This window comes from Gymnogyps californianus, chromosome 29 (genome assembly GCF_018139145.2).
Source record: "Gymnogyps californianus isolate 813 chromosome 29, ASM1813914v2, whole genome shotgun sequence".
NCBI lineage: Eukaryota > Metazoa > Chordata > Aves > Accipitriformes > Cathartidae > Gymnogyps > Gymnogyps californianus.
The window spans coordinates 2,896,257-2,909,571 of NC_059499.1; the positions used below are offsets into that span (position 1 = coordinate 2,896,257).

At 53.7% G+C, this 13,315-nt stretch overlaps 1 protein-coding gene across 2 annotated transcripts in view; it reads left to right on the plus strand.

Moving 5' to 3' along the window:
* SNX27 (sorting nexin 27) overlaps positions 1-13,315 on the plus strand; it is a 33,945-nt gene that overhangs the window by 5,413 nt on the left and 15,217 nt on the right. For both annotated transcript variants that reach the window (XM_050912362.1, XM_050912363.1), the window contains exons 2-5: positions 7,354-7,585; positions 10,719-10,911; positions 12,211-12,275; positions 13,114-13,218. In XM_050912362.1, the coding sequence (XP_050768319.1) occupies positions 7,354-7,585; positions 10,719-10,911; positions 12,211-12,275; positions 13,114-13,218 (595 nt within the window). The remainder of the gene's footprint in view (positions 1-7,353; positions 7,586-10,718; positions 10,912-12,210; positions 12,276-13,113; positions 13,219-13,315) is intronic.

A 13,315-nucleotide genomic window follows, 5' to 3' on the forward strand; every position in this document is an offset into this window, starting at 1 on the left:
ACTCTATATGTGCCTAGGAATGGGCACGATGACTGAAGCTGGAGAAATTCAAACCCATTTCTGCCGCCTGCGCTCTCTGCTCCTGCTTCGTTCGTCTTGAGATAATGAAGCAAATGGGTCAGACCCCGTGGGCTCGGTGGAAGTGGCCGCCCCGCTCCTGATGGGGAAGAGCTGCTGGGGATGTGCTGGACGTTAGTGCCCGGCGTGTTGCGGTGGCTTTTTTTTGTACCCATCGTTTTCCTTTCCTTGTTCACCAGTCTGAGCACTGAGGAAGCAGCGATGGATGAAATATAAGGCAGGGGGAGAGTTTCCTTTTACTGGGGTTCAAACCTGTGCTTGCAAAATGCGAGCCGCAGACCGAAATGTCATTGAGAGGCCTCGTGTACTCCAGGCTGCTGTTGGACTGGGATGCTGTGTCGAAGAGCTGGAGCGCGAGACCCTGCCGGGCTCTTTGCTGACATCTCTGGAGGAGCGTCTCGTGACGGTGGTTTTCAGCGTGTGGTCTGCAGAGTCCTCGGGGGCTCATTGATGTTGCTCGGAGCTCTGCGAAAGAGCACGGCTGAGAAACCAAAGCCACTGTCACAGGCTTGAACTTGGTCGTCAGCAGCTTGAACTGAGCCGGAGGAGAATCTGGGTCTACAGAAGGAACAGATAAAAATCATTGCTTTGATGTTGGTCAGAAAGGTTACGCTTAAAAGTCCAGCTCCGTGCTAGCACTGGGGCTTGCGGTTTAGCAGCCCTGTCCATCTCTGGTCTTCTCAGGGTGGTTTTGCTGATGCTTTGCGGAAGGAAAACCCAAGGAGGCCTTGACCTAGATCGTGTCTCCTATTGCTGGTGTAGAAGCTGCTTGCAATTAACTGCTGCTGAGTTTCGACGGTGGCTTTGATACAGATTTGGTTTCTGAAGTGTCCAAAATGTTGTTCCTTTTTCAGCAAGACTAATCGCTTTCCGCCTGTTGAGTCAGTACTAGTTTGCTTTTCAGTAATATTTAGTTTTTAACCTTCTGAAATGTTAACATTCTTTGTCGTCTTTCACGGTGTTTCAGAAGTGTTAATTTGCAAGGAATCATTGCTCTTGTGATTGGAGCGGGTGAATGGCAGCCGCACTGTTTGCCAGAGCAAAGCGTGTCAATATGCACAGGGACGTTAAAACTTCCTTAAAATGTTGTAAGAGGCTTCTGTGAAAATGGTAATTATCCCAACCTTCTTCAGGTCTCTCCCACGTCAGAGAAATAGGAGAGGTCACTGGAATTGCACTTGTTAGTGTCTTCCTGGGGTTTTTAATCTGTTTGGTATAATATTGGACAGGGTCTGGATTGCTTAGCTGTAAAAGAGGAAGGCTGGCTTCCCTTCTTTTGGGTGGTTAGAAATGGGGAAATACTGCTTCGGCCTCAGCTGAACAGCCCTGGGATGGCTCGGTTTGAGGAAGGCTTGCGCCGACAGCCGTCTGGCTTTGGGGACTGAGCAGTTCGGGGCTGGAGCAGGGGAAACGCTGCCTGTCAGGGAAACCGTTTAGCTTGAATGGTCTCGGGTGTATCATGCAACTGAGAAACTTAACACTCCTCTGGGATTAGCTGCAAGGAGCTGGGTCTGTTAAAGCTGCTGTCGATAGGTCGGGCAAATACATTGCTCTCGCGAGGAGCGGTAGAAGGGAGCCGGCACCGTCGCAGCGGCTGCCCCTTTGCAAACGCACCCCATAAGGCATTTTCAGTGGCGTCACGTGGAGCTGTTTCGGTGTTCGGCGTTAGCTGGATTTGAGAAGGAAGAGGGCTGAAGATGATGAAGCGCCTGTTTCTGCTGCTGCTACAGCAAGCCTGGAGAAGGTGTCCCGCACCGCTGTGTCCAGTAAGCTCATTAGCCGTTCGTCTTTATTTCCAGAGCCTCTCCTGAGGAGGCTGCTGATCCCTGTGGTGACTGCCCTTGTTGCTGGATCTCGTCTTCAGCACTCTTCTTCCTTCATCAGCCCTTCTCAGAGCAGAGAGTAATCTGTCACCGCTGCTGTTGTCTCAGCACCGCGCTTGAAATCTCTCCCGCAGCTGAATATTGCTGAGAACCGGTGTGTTACAGAAGAAGCAGGAGTGCAGGGAGCTTCTTGGTTACGTCTTGAATTTTATGGGCTTAATGTACAGCCCCGGACAGAGCGGGAGCCAGATGTGTTTTGAGCCAAGCGTCAGGAGCTGGAGGATGCAAAGCGCTGGGTGGGGGAGATGGGGACTTGGCAGCCCGTCCCCGTTAAGAGACAGGTGACCCGTGAAGCGGTGGTGCGAGTAGCTGCTGCCAGCCTTACTTCTGAGCCCACATCGACACGGCAAGGCTCTTGCCAGCCTGGTTCTGTCACACCGGGGTGGCAGAGCTCTGACCTCTGCTTTGCCGTGGTGGCCCTGCTGATAGCATGGGATGGCTGAAGGCGCTCATCTGCTAAAAAGCAAAGCCTTTAAGGTGACCTGAGTTGTTTCTGGGGTGTTTTTCCTTGGACGGTTTGTCGGCTGGGTCAGTACTTTGCCTGAACAAACCACAAAGACGGGCCGTGGTCTTAATCTCCAGGAAGCTTATTGCAGACTTTCTTACAGTAAATTTCCTTGTCATCTCTTGACAGACAGATAGTTGGGAAATTTTAAGAAGTCTTTGCAGAAAATGAGTCATTTGGCTTACAAATGGGAGAAGTGAAATGTTCTTCCCCGTGTCTTGGGGATCTTGCTCGTTAGTGTCGGTGTGATGGGGAACTTTGCTTTGTCGAACGCGTGCTTCGTCCTCAGGGTCTCCCGGTGTTTGCCAGCGGTTCCTGCTCTTGCCGAGAACACTTGCCGATCGGTGTTCCAGGGTTCAAACGCAGCTGGTGAGTGAGACACTTTCTGCACTGTGCTGGCGGAGAGAGCAGGTTTGGGGGAGCGAGTGGGGTGCGTCAGCAGCTCATCCTCCTTCCAGCCAGGGGACCGTGCCAGCCTGCAGCCGCTGCTCACCGTCTTTGGCCTAGTGCTTTGGAAACTCAGTCTCAAAGAAGCTTTTAAATTCATTACGGTGAACAAACACTGGTCTGCTCTGCCCCCCAGCATGTATTTTTTGCGGCAGGAGCTTGCCGAACCACAGGCTGAAGATCTTTTTGTTAAGCATAACCTGCTGTAATTCCCAGAGCTTGGCTTCCCCCGTAGCACCAGGCGAGCCCCGACGGGCGAGTGCCGAGGCTGGCAGCGCCTGGTCTCGCCCCACGCGTGCCAGGGTTTCTGCGCTCACAGTGGTGTCGGCGGGCAGCAAAGCGTGCCGCTGCCTCGGGTCACAGTCCAGAGTCTCAGCCCAGGCCTGTCTTGGCAGGCGTCTTCAGCATCGTGCTGGACTGTGGACTGCGGCACGGGCGTGTGTTCCCTCTGCTGCGGTGAGACGATTGCCGTCAGAGACGTGGTAACGAATGCTTTGGGGTTGTGTTGTCCTCAGCTCAGCCAACGTGAGCCGTTAGTCATGGTGAGTATTGAGCTAGACCGACCCTAACCAGCACCAGGAGGAACACGGCTTCTTCCCAGCTCCCTGGGGGGATGGCGAGAGCATTTGGGAGCCCCTTGCAGTCCTGTTTAGGTGGCGATGGCCCTGCCAGGGGCACCGCCTGAGAAGGCTCCGCATTGCCCAGTCCAGCAGCTCCAGCATCACTTCGACCCACCGACTTCAGAGCTTTCCCGCGGTAACGTTCCTGTGAGGCAGCTCGCATCCCCGGCGAGGCGAAGAGGAAGCCGCGCGCCGAGGGAAGGAGACTCGTCCACTGTCCTGCAGTGGAACGTGACAGAACCTCGTGCTCCTGGTTTGACCACGTGCACGTTTGGTGGCAGACAGCTGAGAGAAGTGATTTGTCGGAGGAAGTTGCTCTTCGAGTGCTGCTGAAGTCTGGCAGATGTGGCCGGGGGTTGCATGGGCCTGGCTGCGGTCTCCATCCTGCGGCGGTTTGCTCTTCCATGAGCAGAGTTCTCCTCTGTTTCCCGTCCCCTGCAGAAGGGAGCCGTGTGCCGCCTGCGGTACCTCCTTCGTGGAGGGAAAGATGTGTTGGATCTGGTCGTCATCTGCCGCTGTTGTATCTGGACGTCCTTTCTGTGAGGTATGGAGGGACGCAGCCCCGCGGTCAGCTCAGCAGCCCGCTCCTGGGACTCTGCGCTTGAGGACCAAAGTACCCGACTGTCCCGTTGTCTCGGGAAAAGCGCATTCGGCTCTCGGATCCCGCAGGTCCGTGGCTGCGTAAGCAGCGCATGGTTCACCTTGCCACCTGCTCCTGATGTGCCCGTGTCATACGATTTACCATTCCCCTTCTTCGTCAGTTCGTCGATGATGATTCCAGCCTGAGTTGCTATGGTGACTTTATTGCAAAGGTGCGAGTCCTCCGGCCCTGCGCGCCTACGGTACCGACTGCTCCTTCCTACCAGGGCGGAGGGGCGAGCAGGGCTGCTATTAAAGCAGCATCTGATCTTAGACAGACCTGCTGGGAGTGATGGAGAGCCGGCAGTGGGTGTTACCAGTTTTTTGTGAATGAAATGATGCATTGCAGTCTTATTGTCGGGAGTCCCAGGTCCTGTCCTCGCCCCCTCCTAGGGTTTGGTGTCGGCTCGGGGAGGAAATGGGTGGCAGCAGAAGTCACCAGGGGCTGAGGAGGGGGTGGGAGAGGAAGAGGAGGAAGCCCGTGGCGTGTTTATTCTCGGTCTGCTGGCAGAAGGGAAAGCACGGTGTCTGAGGTCTTTGCTGATGGGAAGTTAAGCTGAGGACCTCGTTCCAGCCTAGCTGGAGCTGAGTAACTAAAAACCAGCCTTGGCTTTTGCAGACTAAGCAGCGCGTCCTGCAGTCTGGGTCATCCGAAAGCCCCTGCTGCCAGCTGGAGGGGGCTCTGCCTGTCACTGGCTGGAGATGGGCTTGACGTCGAGCGTGCGACGGTCACTGAACTCCCCTGCCTTCGTCCTTCTCTCTTCAGGGCAGGACTGGGATGCGCGGAGGAGAGTCGTTTTGGCCTGCCGTCCCTCCTGGTGCGGGCAAACAGCAGCCGTCTCCGCACAACTGGGGTCTCTGCCTTTCCATCCCCATCCACCAAAAATCACACTTGGGCAGCGGTACTGTAGGACTTTGCAGACTGGGTTTATTCTAGGCGAGTGGAAGGGGTCTGGGATAAGCGAGCAGCACGTGAGCATCGGTCGGGTGGAACAAACGCGAATGTCACTTTAGTGTGACGGTGTTGGTGGTTAATGGCTCGACTCGGTAACGAGGGCTGCCCTCTGCGGCCGGATTTGCTCCTTTGGAGGCCACGCTCCTGCCCTGTGGAAGAGCTGGCCGGTGAGGAGGGGATTTTCCCTCTCCCTGAACTTAACGGCCTCGTTGCTGTAAAAGCTGCATACAGCTCTTCGAGCACTCTTATCGCACAGAGCCCAGGGGCTGCATCCGAGGGCTGCTTTGTTATCCCTTCCCTGAAATGATACAGGAGCTCTAAGAGGGCTGATAACCGCAGGTAGCGGCCGAGCTGGGGGAAGCTTTCTCGTCCCGCTCCTGGCAAAGCACAAGTGCTGTCTCTGGCTCACGAGCACTGCTTGGGGCTTTTTTAAACTTGATTCAGAGCCTGGGATCTCTCACCCAGATTTGTAAGTCGAGATCAGATCTTTTCAGGGCGATTCTTCTAAGTAAAAGTTCGATAAGAAATGATCGATGTGAAGTGGTAAGAGCTGTCTTTCATTTGAGAGCTGGGGATTGCAAACTAAATCCCGTGCTTGATTTAAGGCAAGCTGGGATGATTCTGTGACTAGTACTACATCTTCGGTGGCGAGATGATGACAGTCTGTTCCCAGGCTCCAGGAGGGAGTAGCTGATTGCCAGAGGGAGTAATTGAGAGCCCTTTCTCTCCCTGCATGGTCACGATTCGTGGCTGGGAAAGTGCAGGCTGCTTTCCTCTTGCACTCCTCTGAAGCATCAGGTAATGGCCATAGCCAGCAGCGCAGAATAAGGGCGATGCTGGGCTTCCTGGTGGAGAAATTCCTAGGTGTGAGCAAAGACAAATTGGAGTTGTGGCGTGGTTGCCGGTGTTGCTTCCGCAGCGGTGAGAAACTCCTCGGCTGGTTTATTCCAGGCTCGTCCCAAGCAGCTGCTCGGGAAGCAGAGGTGGAAAGGGACCTGTCGTCTCCGATGATCTACGGGCTCTCCGGCAGCCTTGCGAGAGCGCGGCCAGGCTGACTGGTAGGGATGTGGTGGGTGAAGCTCTGCCTGTTCCTGTTTATACAGGGAATGTTTCGGATACCAAACTCTTCACAGAGACGCTTGGGATGACGGCAAGTTTATGGAGACTCGCCACTAAATTTAGCTCTTATCAGGAGGAAAAACAGGCTTGTCCTTTCCCAGATTTGGAAGGGAACCTAACAGCTCTCTTTGCTTTGAAGTGAAGTCATAGGTCCAGCGTCTTTCCAAGCTGGCTGAGGTATGCTCTGGATCTTCTGGGCAAAGCAAGAGCCAAGCGAAGGTTAACTGCCCAGGGCTCGCAGGGAGCGCAGGAATGTCAGGAATGCTCCCAGGGCGGCTTGGGTATATCTTGGGTCTTCAGAGCTCCCATGGGGCTCCTGGAGGGCTTGGGGCATAATTGGGATGAGCTCTTGTGCAGGTTGGAGCAATTTAGGAAGCAGAAGCACGCCTTACTCACTGTAGCAGTGCTCCTGGGCTGTTCGGGGCAAGGCAGAGCAGTTTGCCTAGAAGTAGCTGAAGCGAACGCGCGTCTCCTTTGTGTTGCACCGAAGCAGGTGTGCTCGTGGGTGCTGCGTCTTGGTGGATGGGAGCACCAGCTTCTGAAATCGCTTACCTTTGCTCTCTGAGCCTCCTTGCCTCCTTTCTCATTCTTGTTCACCTGGAAGCTTCAATTCAGATTTGGGGAAATCCACTTACGTTTCGGAGCTGTAGAGGATCAGGAGATGGGCTTTGCCCTAGCGGAGTAGTATGTCTTATGCATTCAGTGTTTTCTTCCCCAATTCTGTGGTCTCCTTGTGTTTGCCTTTAGCTGATGGGGAAACGCTCGCTTTCTGGGTACGAACGTGCCATGTTGTACCATTGAGAAGTGGTAAAAACTGCAAAACTTGTCTTAAATATTCAAGGGGGTGCCTGAACCTTCTAAAGAAGTTTTAGCTCTGTCTGTAGTCATTAAACGTAATTCAGTAACTAGTAACTGGAGAAATCATCAATAGGAAAAATGAGTGAAGTTTAGGCCAGAGTGAAACTGGAGCAACCAGAGCAGTTGAGGCTGGAGGGATTTTCAAGGGAAGCAGATGTGTGATGGATCTCTGGGCTGGTTCTGGCGTGGTTTGAAGGCTCTGCGGCTGCCTCTGCCTTGCTTATGGCTTTCCTGCTTTCTCTTTTGCAGGAATGGGGTGAATGTCGAAGGAGCAACACACAAGCAAGTGGTGGACCTGATTCGCGCCGGAGAGAAGGAGTTAATTCTGACGGTGTTGTCCGTGCCTCCCCACGAGGCAGATAACCTCGATCCGAGTGATGACTCTTTGGGGCAGTCATTCTATGACTACACGGAAAAACAAGCTGTGCCCATCTCCATCCCCACGTACAAGCATGTGGAGCAGAACGGCGAGAAGTTTGTGGTTAGTATCAGCTCGGGCAGTGTTTTCTGGGTGTCTCTGGGTATCGGCACCCTAAGCTGGCGTGCTCCTTGCTGGCAGGGACAGTTGGTGGCAACACTCTCTTCTTGTCTTCAGGATGGAGGGAAGTTAATTTATTATTGACTGGTTTTGACGCTGTCTTATTTAGGCTTGCCCATCTTCACTCTTACTGTGCTTGGTTATTCTTCTGCAGCTATTTCCTATGTGCTGGGAAGCTTTTTTATTAATGTGTTTGGAATAGCTTGATCTCTTGCAAAGATTAAGTAGGAAGTTATTATTTTGTTCGTATAAGCTTTCATATTTGTATCTCCTGTTTTACACCAAGTGTTAAGGACATCTGTGATGGATGTAAAAGCAAAGGGAACAGATGTCTTGAAGCATAGCCTCCCATCTCCAGAATTTCTTTTCCTTTTAGGCAACGTCGAGGGAAATAGCTGTAAGAAGTCTTTTTCCTTTGGGTTCCCTGCCTCTTCTGTTGCATTTATTGGGGAGGCTGGCAGTCATTTTCCTAGATAACGTGAGCTGTCATCTGAGTACCTGACACGGGTGCATCCTCCGAGGCTTAGGGTTGATTCTGGCTCATCAGGGGTGGCTGGCTGTGGCTCTAAGGAAGTGTTCGGAGTGGGACCCGAAACGGGTTGGACAAAGAGACAGGACTGTTTCTTCTTGCAACGTTTGGGGTGTATTTAACCGCCTCAGTCGGCCTGGCCTTGCTTAGCTCTTCGGCTTCCTTGCCTGGCTGTGTAGTTTGCAGGCCGAGCATCTCTGAACACTATCTCGATCGCCCCGTCCTCCAGCACCCTGCGTCTCACTGCGTGCCGCTGCTCTGAGCCTGCCTCGGGCCTGAGCTGCGGCGAGGGTCAGCAGAGCCTGCGGCCGAACCCCAGCTGGCTCCGAGTTTCAGTCAGCGACTGGTAGAGAGAGACGCGTGCCACAAGGACAGTATTCTTCCCCCTCCAAATAGCTGCTTATTGTTGGGAGCACAGTCCTGCCCACATCCAGACCGTGTTTTTCTTCTGCTCTGTCTGCTGTCTTCGTTTTTCCAGAGCCAGGGAACTGTGCGGCCGTCGTCGGCGGGGGTGGACGATGAGGCGGGAGGGACTTGGGATGAGGTGGCGAGTATCGGGCGTTTTAGTTACGCCGCTGCTTTGAATCGTGGCTGGAAGATCTGTGCCGCACGCTGGCTCCCTTCACCCTCCCAGATGGGGAGTTAGGTTTGGCTGGAGCAGTCGCCCTCGGGACACGATTGCATCGTAGTGTGAAGCACCGGGAGATGGATGACAAACTGGCTCATCACTTTTTCCTCTCCCAGCTGAGGATGGAGGCATTTTCCCAGGGAGGACACGAGCCAGCATCAGTGTTGCAGAAACTGTGTGTGTGAGAGAGAGGGAGGAAGGGTGGAGAGGGTTCGGCAGCACTCGGCTCGCCAGGAGAGTCAGGCTCCTGCGCAAAGCGAGTCGCTTCAACGTGTCGCTCTGGTGCGTGTCTCTGAAGGGGACGGATGGGATCCTTGCGGATCCACGGCCCCAGGGAGGGTGCGTGCTTTCCCTGCACCCTGCTCTCCCAGCCCGGGCGGGATGCTGCTGGATAAGGTGTGCTGTATGGGGCAGGAGAAAAAGGGTCCTAGAAACCAGAGGTTCTTAAAGAAGCGCAGTGCAGGGGGGGGGTCAAAGGGAGCCTCTTCGCTGGACTGGCAATAGCTGCTGCTGTTCGGACCTAGCCCCATCCTGGCACCTTCTCTTGAGGCGATGCCAGAAGGGTTGAACGCATGCTTCTTTTTAAGGAAAAAGCTGTGGTTTTGTTGGAGCACTTTCCCCTTGTGAAGGTTGTCGGGCAGGTACTGGAGCGCAGACGTGGAAGGCAAGTGAGCTGGGACTGCTCCGGGCCCTCATCTGGGGAGCAGGTTGGGGTTTTGAGTCTTCTGAATGCTGCTGAAGCCATCCTCAGTGCATCTTCGGCACGTGCCTCTTGCTAGACTCCACCTCTGTGCTTTCCCAGCCCTTTGGCTTCGGGAGGACGGTGGAGGGTGATGCTCCTCTCCTCGAGAGGAAAGGCTGCGGTTGCAAACACTTCCATTGTGCAACATGAAAAAGCGTGAACCTACCCTCTTCCCCACTGCACCCCTTTCCTCGTGTGAAGCTAATCAAGGTAACGCTGCTGTTTGGGACCTCCTTATCACTGAGGGCATATTAGCAATGCCTAGGTAAGAGCTTGTTTAACTTGCCTGCGAGACTGAGCAGATTGGCTTTAAAAATGGAGGTGGCTGGTTAATGAATGGGAGGGGAAATCCCTGAAGAGCATCGCGGTGCTTAGAAATGTCGTGTGACTGTAACTCTGCTCCGGGTTTCCCCTATTTGGGACCAGAGTCCTATTTCCTTAACGGTGTCCAGAATGAAACTGGAAGAGTGCATGCATAGCAAAGAAACTAGTTAACATGGGGTGTTGCCAAAGGATTTCACGCTGCCTCTCCCCTGGGACCTGCCCCATGGTTGGTGCCTGACGGCTGCCAGGGGCTGTGTCCAAACACAAACCCAGCCTCCTGCTCGGTTTGGGACCTCTCTGTGTCACGGGGGAAGTAGTCGTGAACCTGAATCCAGAGCTCTGGGGCTTTGGCTGCAACGTGAGGCTCAATTCTGCAACAAGCTGGAAATTCAGCAGTAGCGTCGAGCACATCTGGAAGGTGCTGAGGCTCTTGTTGCCGAAAACAACTGGTGCGGTCAGCATGGTGTTGCTGTGGCGTCCGTCTGGTGGTGGCTCGGTGCATCTCAGGGACCCTCCTGCGTGCAGGACGTGAGCCAGGTGAATGCCATGACGGCTGCATCGGGGCTCGGCGCCTTTTATAAAGGGTTTGGGTGTTTTTCCTCTCCTTTTGGAGTAGAAAGGTACCTTGAACTCATGCTGATCCTGCTGCTGTCAGATGGAGGTAGTAGTTGGGACATCCCTCAGCTCCAGGGATAAGCAGTGGTGTATTTAACTACTCATACCAGTTTCTCATTCTAGCTCAAACCCTCCTAGCTTAGTCTTGCGCTACCTGTGGATCTGGGAAGGCAGAGCTGTGCCAGTTTGGATTTGGAAAGCTTCTCTCACCCCAGTGAGCCTCTTCTCCTCCCTGCAGGTCTACAATGTTTACATGGCGGGCCGCCAGCTCTGCTCGAAGCGGTACCGGGAGTTTGCCATCCTGCACCAGAACCTGAAACGGGAATTTGCCAACTTCACTTTTCCACGTCTCCCGGGGAAGTGGCCGTTCTCTTTGTCGGAGCAGCAGCTGGACGCCCGGCGGCGAGGGCTGGAGGAGTACCTGGAGAAAGGTACTGAGCTGGGAGCTGTACGCCGCCTTCCTCGCAAGCGGGGAAACAAATCCTCAGGGTACATCCTTCCACGGGTGGTCCAAAACTTCACCGGCATTTGTTTATCTGTGAGGGGAAGAAGCTTGTTTGTAGCTGGATTGGATTTTACGGCTGAAGTGGTGAGAGGGAGCTCAGGCTTGCCATGGCTTAATGATGCGTGTGTTACCAGCTTGCAGTGCACTTCCAACAACAAAATGTATAATTAGTTTCTTAACGCACAACGAGCTTTTTTTTTTTTTAGTGTCATGTTGCTCACCAGTAATCTTGGAGATGAGGGAGCACGGGGCGGAGGAAGAGGAGGGAAGCTTTGGAGCAGGGAGAACATCGTGTTCGAGGCCGTTCTCATCAGGGGAGCTCAGCTCAACCTGAGCTTGCTCACAGCTGAATGCTTTGGTCTTTTTTAATCAGAATTGTAATGCCTGTGGCAGGAGTTGCCTTTAGGTTGAGTTCAGATGATGGGAAAGTGGATGCAAAACCTTCTCTCTGTATCAGGGTGCCTGGCTAAAAGATCTGACCCCACATTTTGCAGTGAGGAGGCTGTAGATGGGGTTCAGGGAGCAGTGACCCCTCGTCCTGTGATGCTGTGTTATTTTCTTAGTTGCCTGGAAGCAGCTCGGGTAGTTTGTGTGAGCTTAACAGCCTCTTCCCTTACCCAGCACCTGGGAGTGAAGCCCCCTCTTCCCGTAGGTTGGAAGTGGGTGAGGTTTTCCCCACCCTGCTGATATCTCAGCCCACCTCGTCCGTCTTCATCCTCGGTTACCAGCTGGCGAGAGGAAGGGGCAGACTGGTTACATCTTAGAGGCAACATGATACAGTTCGGGTCCAAAAAATTTGCTGAATGTGGCCTAAATTCCCAAATAGTTTCAGTCCCTCTGGAATAACTTTTTTTTTTTTAAGAGGCAAAAGTACTATTTATGAAATTCTTGCCCACTTTTAAGTATAGTCGAAACCTCCTGTTGGCTGTGTGCCTGGGGCCTGGATTTCACCCACGGGGAATATCTCAGTGAGTTACTCGACACCGCTGTTCGCTTGCTATTGTAGGGGATTCAGGCTGGATCAGTCTTCGTGCCAGGACACCTGATACAGCCTGGAAGGGACTTGCTTTGAGAAGGTTTTTCCGGGCTGGAGATACCACCCCTGTTTCACGCCGCCCGCAGAACAGACAGTTGTTATTTCCATGCCGCCTTTGGGCCGGTCGTGGGAGGGGAGGGCTCCCCCTTCCCCCAGGCACCCCACTAACCTGCGCTCTCTGTCCTGCAGTGTGTTCGATACGTGTCATTGGGGAGAGCGACATCATGCAGGAGTTCCTGTCGGAGTCGGACGAGGTAGGCACGCAGGCGACGGCGCTGGGGCTCTGCCCTGACCTTCCCTGTTGCAGAGGCCGTAAATGCTTGGTGAAACTGGATCAGAGCACAGAGATGTTCCCTGCCAAAGTTTCAGCTGGTTGAATAGAAAACCACGGCAAAAAATGAAGGCAGCAGTTTGCTGTCTGCCATTGCACGTAGGAAACCTTTTCTCCACGGCGGCAGCGAAGAGCAGCTTTGATGCTGCTCTGGGAGGTGTGCACGGAGCAGAACCGGCCGCGAGGCCTCGTTGCGTACCCTGGCTCTCTGGCAAGGGCAGACCCTGCAGAAAAACCACATTCACTGACTTGCGTGGTGGTTTCTGTGCTGGTGGCAGCCCAGGTAGCTCTGCGTTTGTGAGCTGTTTGTATTCGTCAGCCTGTGGCCAGGAAGGCAGCAGGCACTCTGAATACCGGTCTGTTTGACTTGCTTCTCCCGAGATTTGAGTTGCCAGCAGCAGCAGTGAGTTGCTGTTTGCCCTTCAACTGTTGTTCTTTTTCCAGCCTTTCCACGGTGCGTGAAGTTGCCATGTCCCAGAGCTGTGTCTCGCTCTTCCCTGGCAAACCCGTGAATGGAAAATCCAGCCCCGTCGTGGTCTGAAGCGGTTTGCTCAGCTTCCTGTCTCGGAGCAGAGCTTGCCTCTTCCTTCTTTCAGAATTTCTCTGGTGCAGACCGGAATGGGATTCTTGAGGCTTGCAGAGCAGCTGGTTGTTAGAAGTGACCTTTTTAATTAGCCAGTGCGAGGCAATAAATAGTCTGTAGAGCTCTGGGGTCCGTTCATGTGATGCTGATTTCAGTCCTCTCTTCTTCCCTCCTTCAGAATTACAACGGCGTCTCGGACGTGGAGCTCCGAGTAGCATTACCAGATATAACAACAGTGACAGTAAGAGTCAAAAAGAACAGCACTACAGACCAGGTGTACCAGGTGAGCTACTTCTTTTTTTGCCTTGACTGGAAGATTAACATGATTCGGACGTTAACCGAGACCCTGTGGGCACCCACTTGCTTCTCTCTGCTCCTCT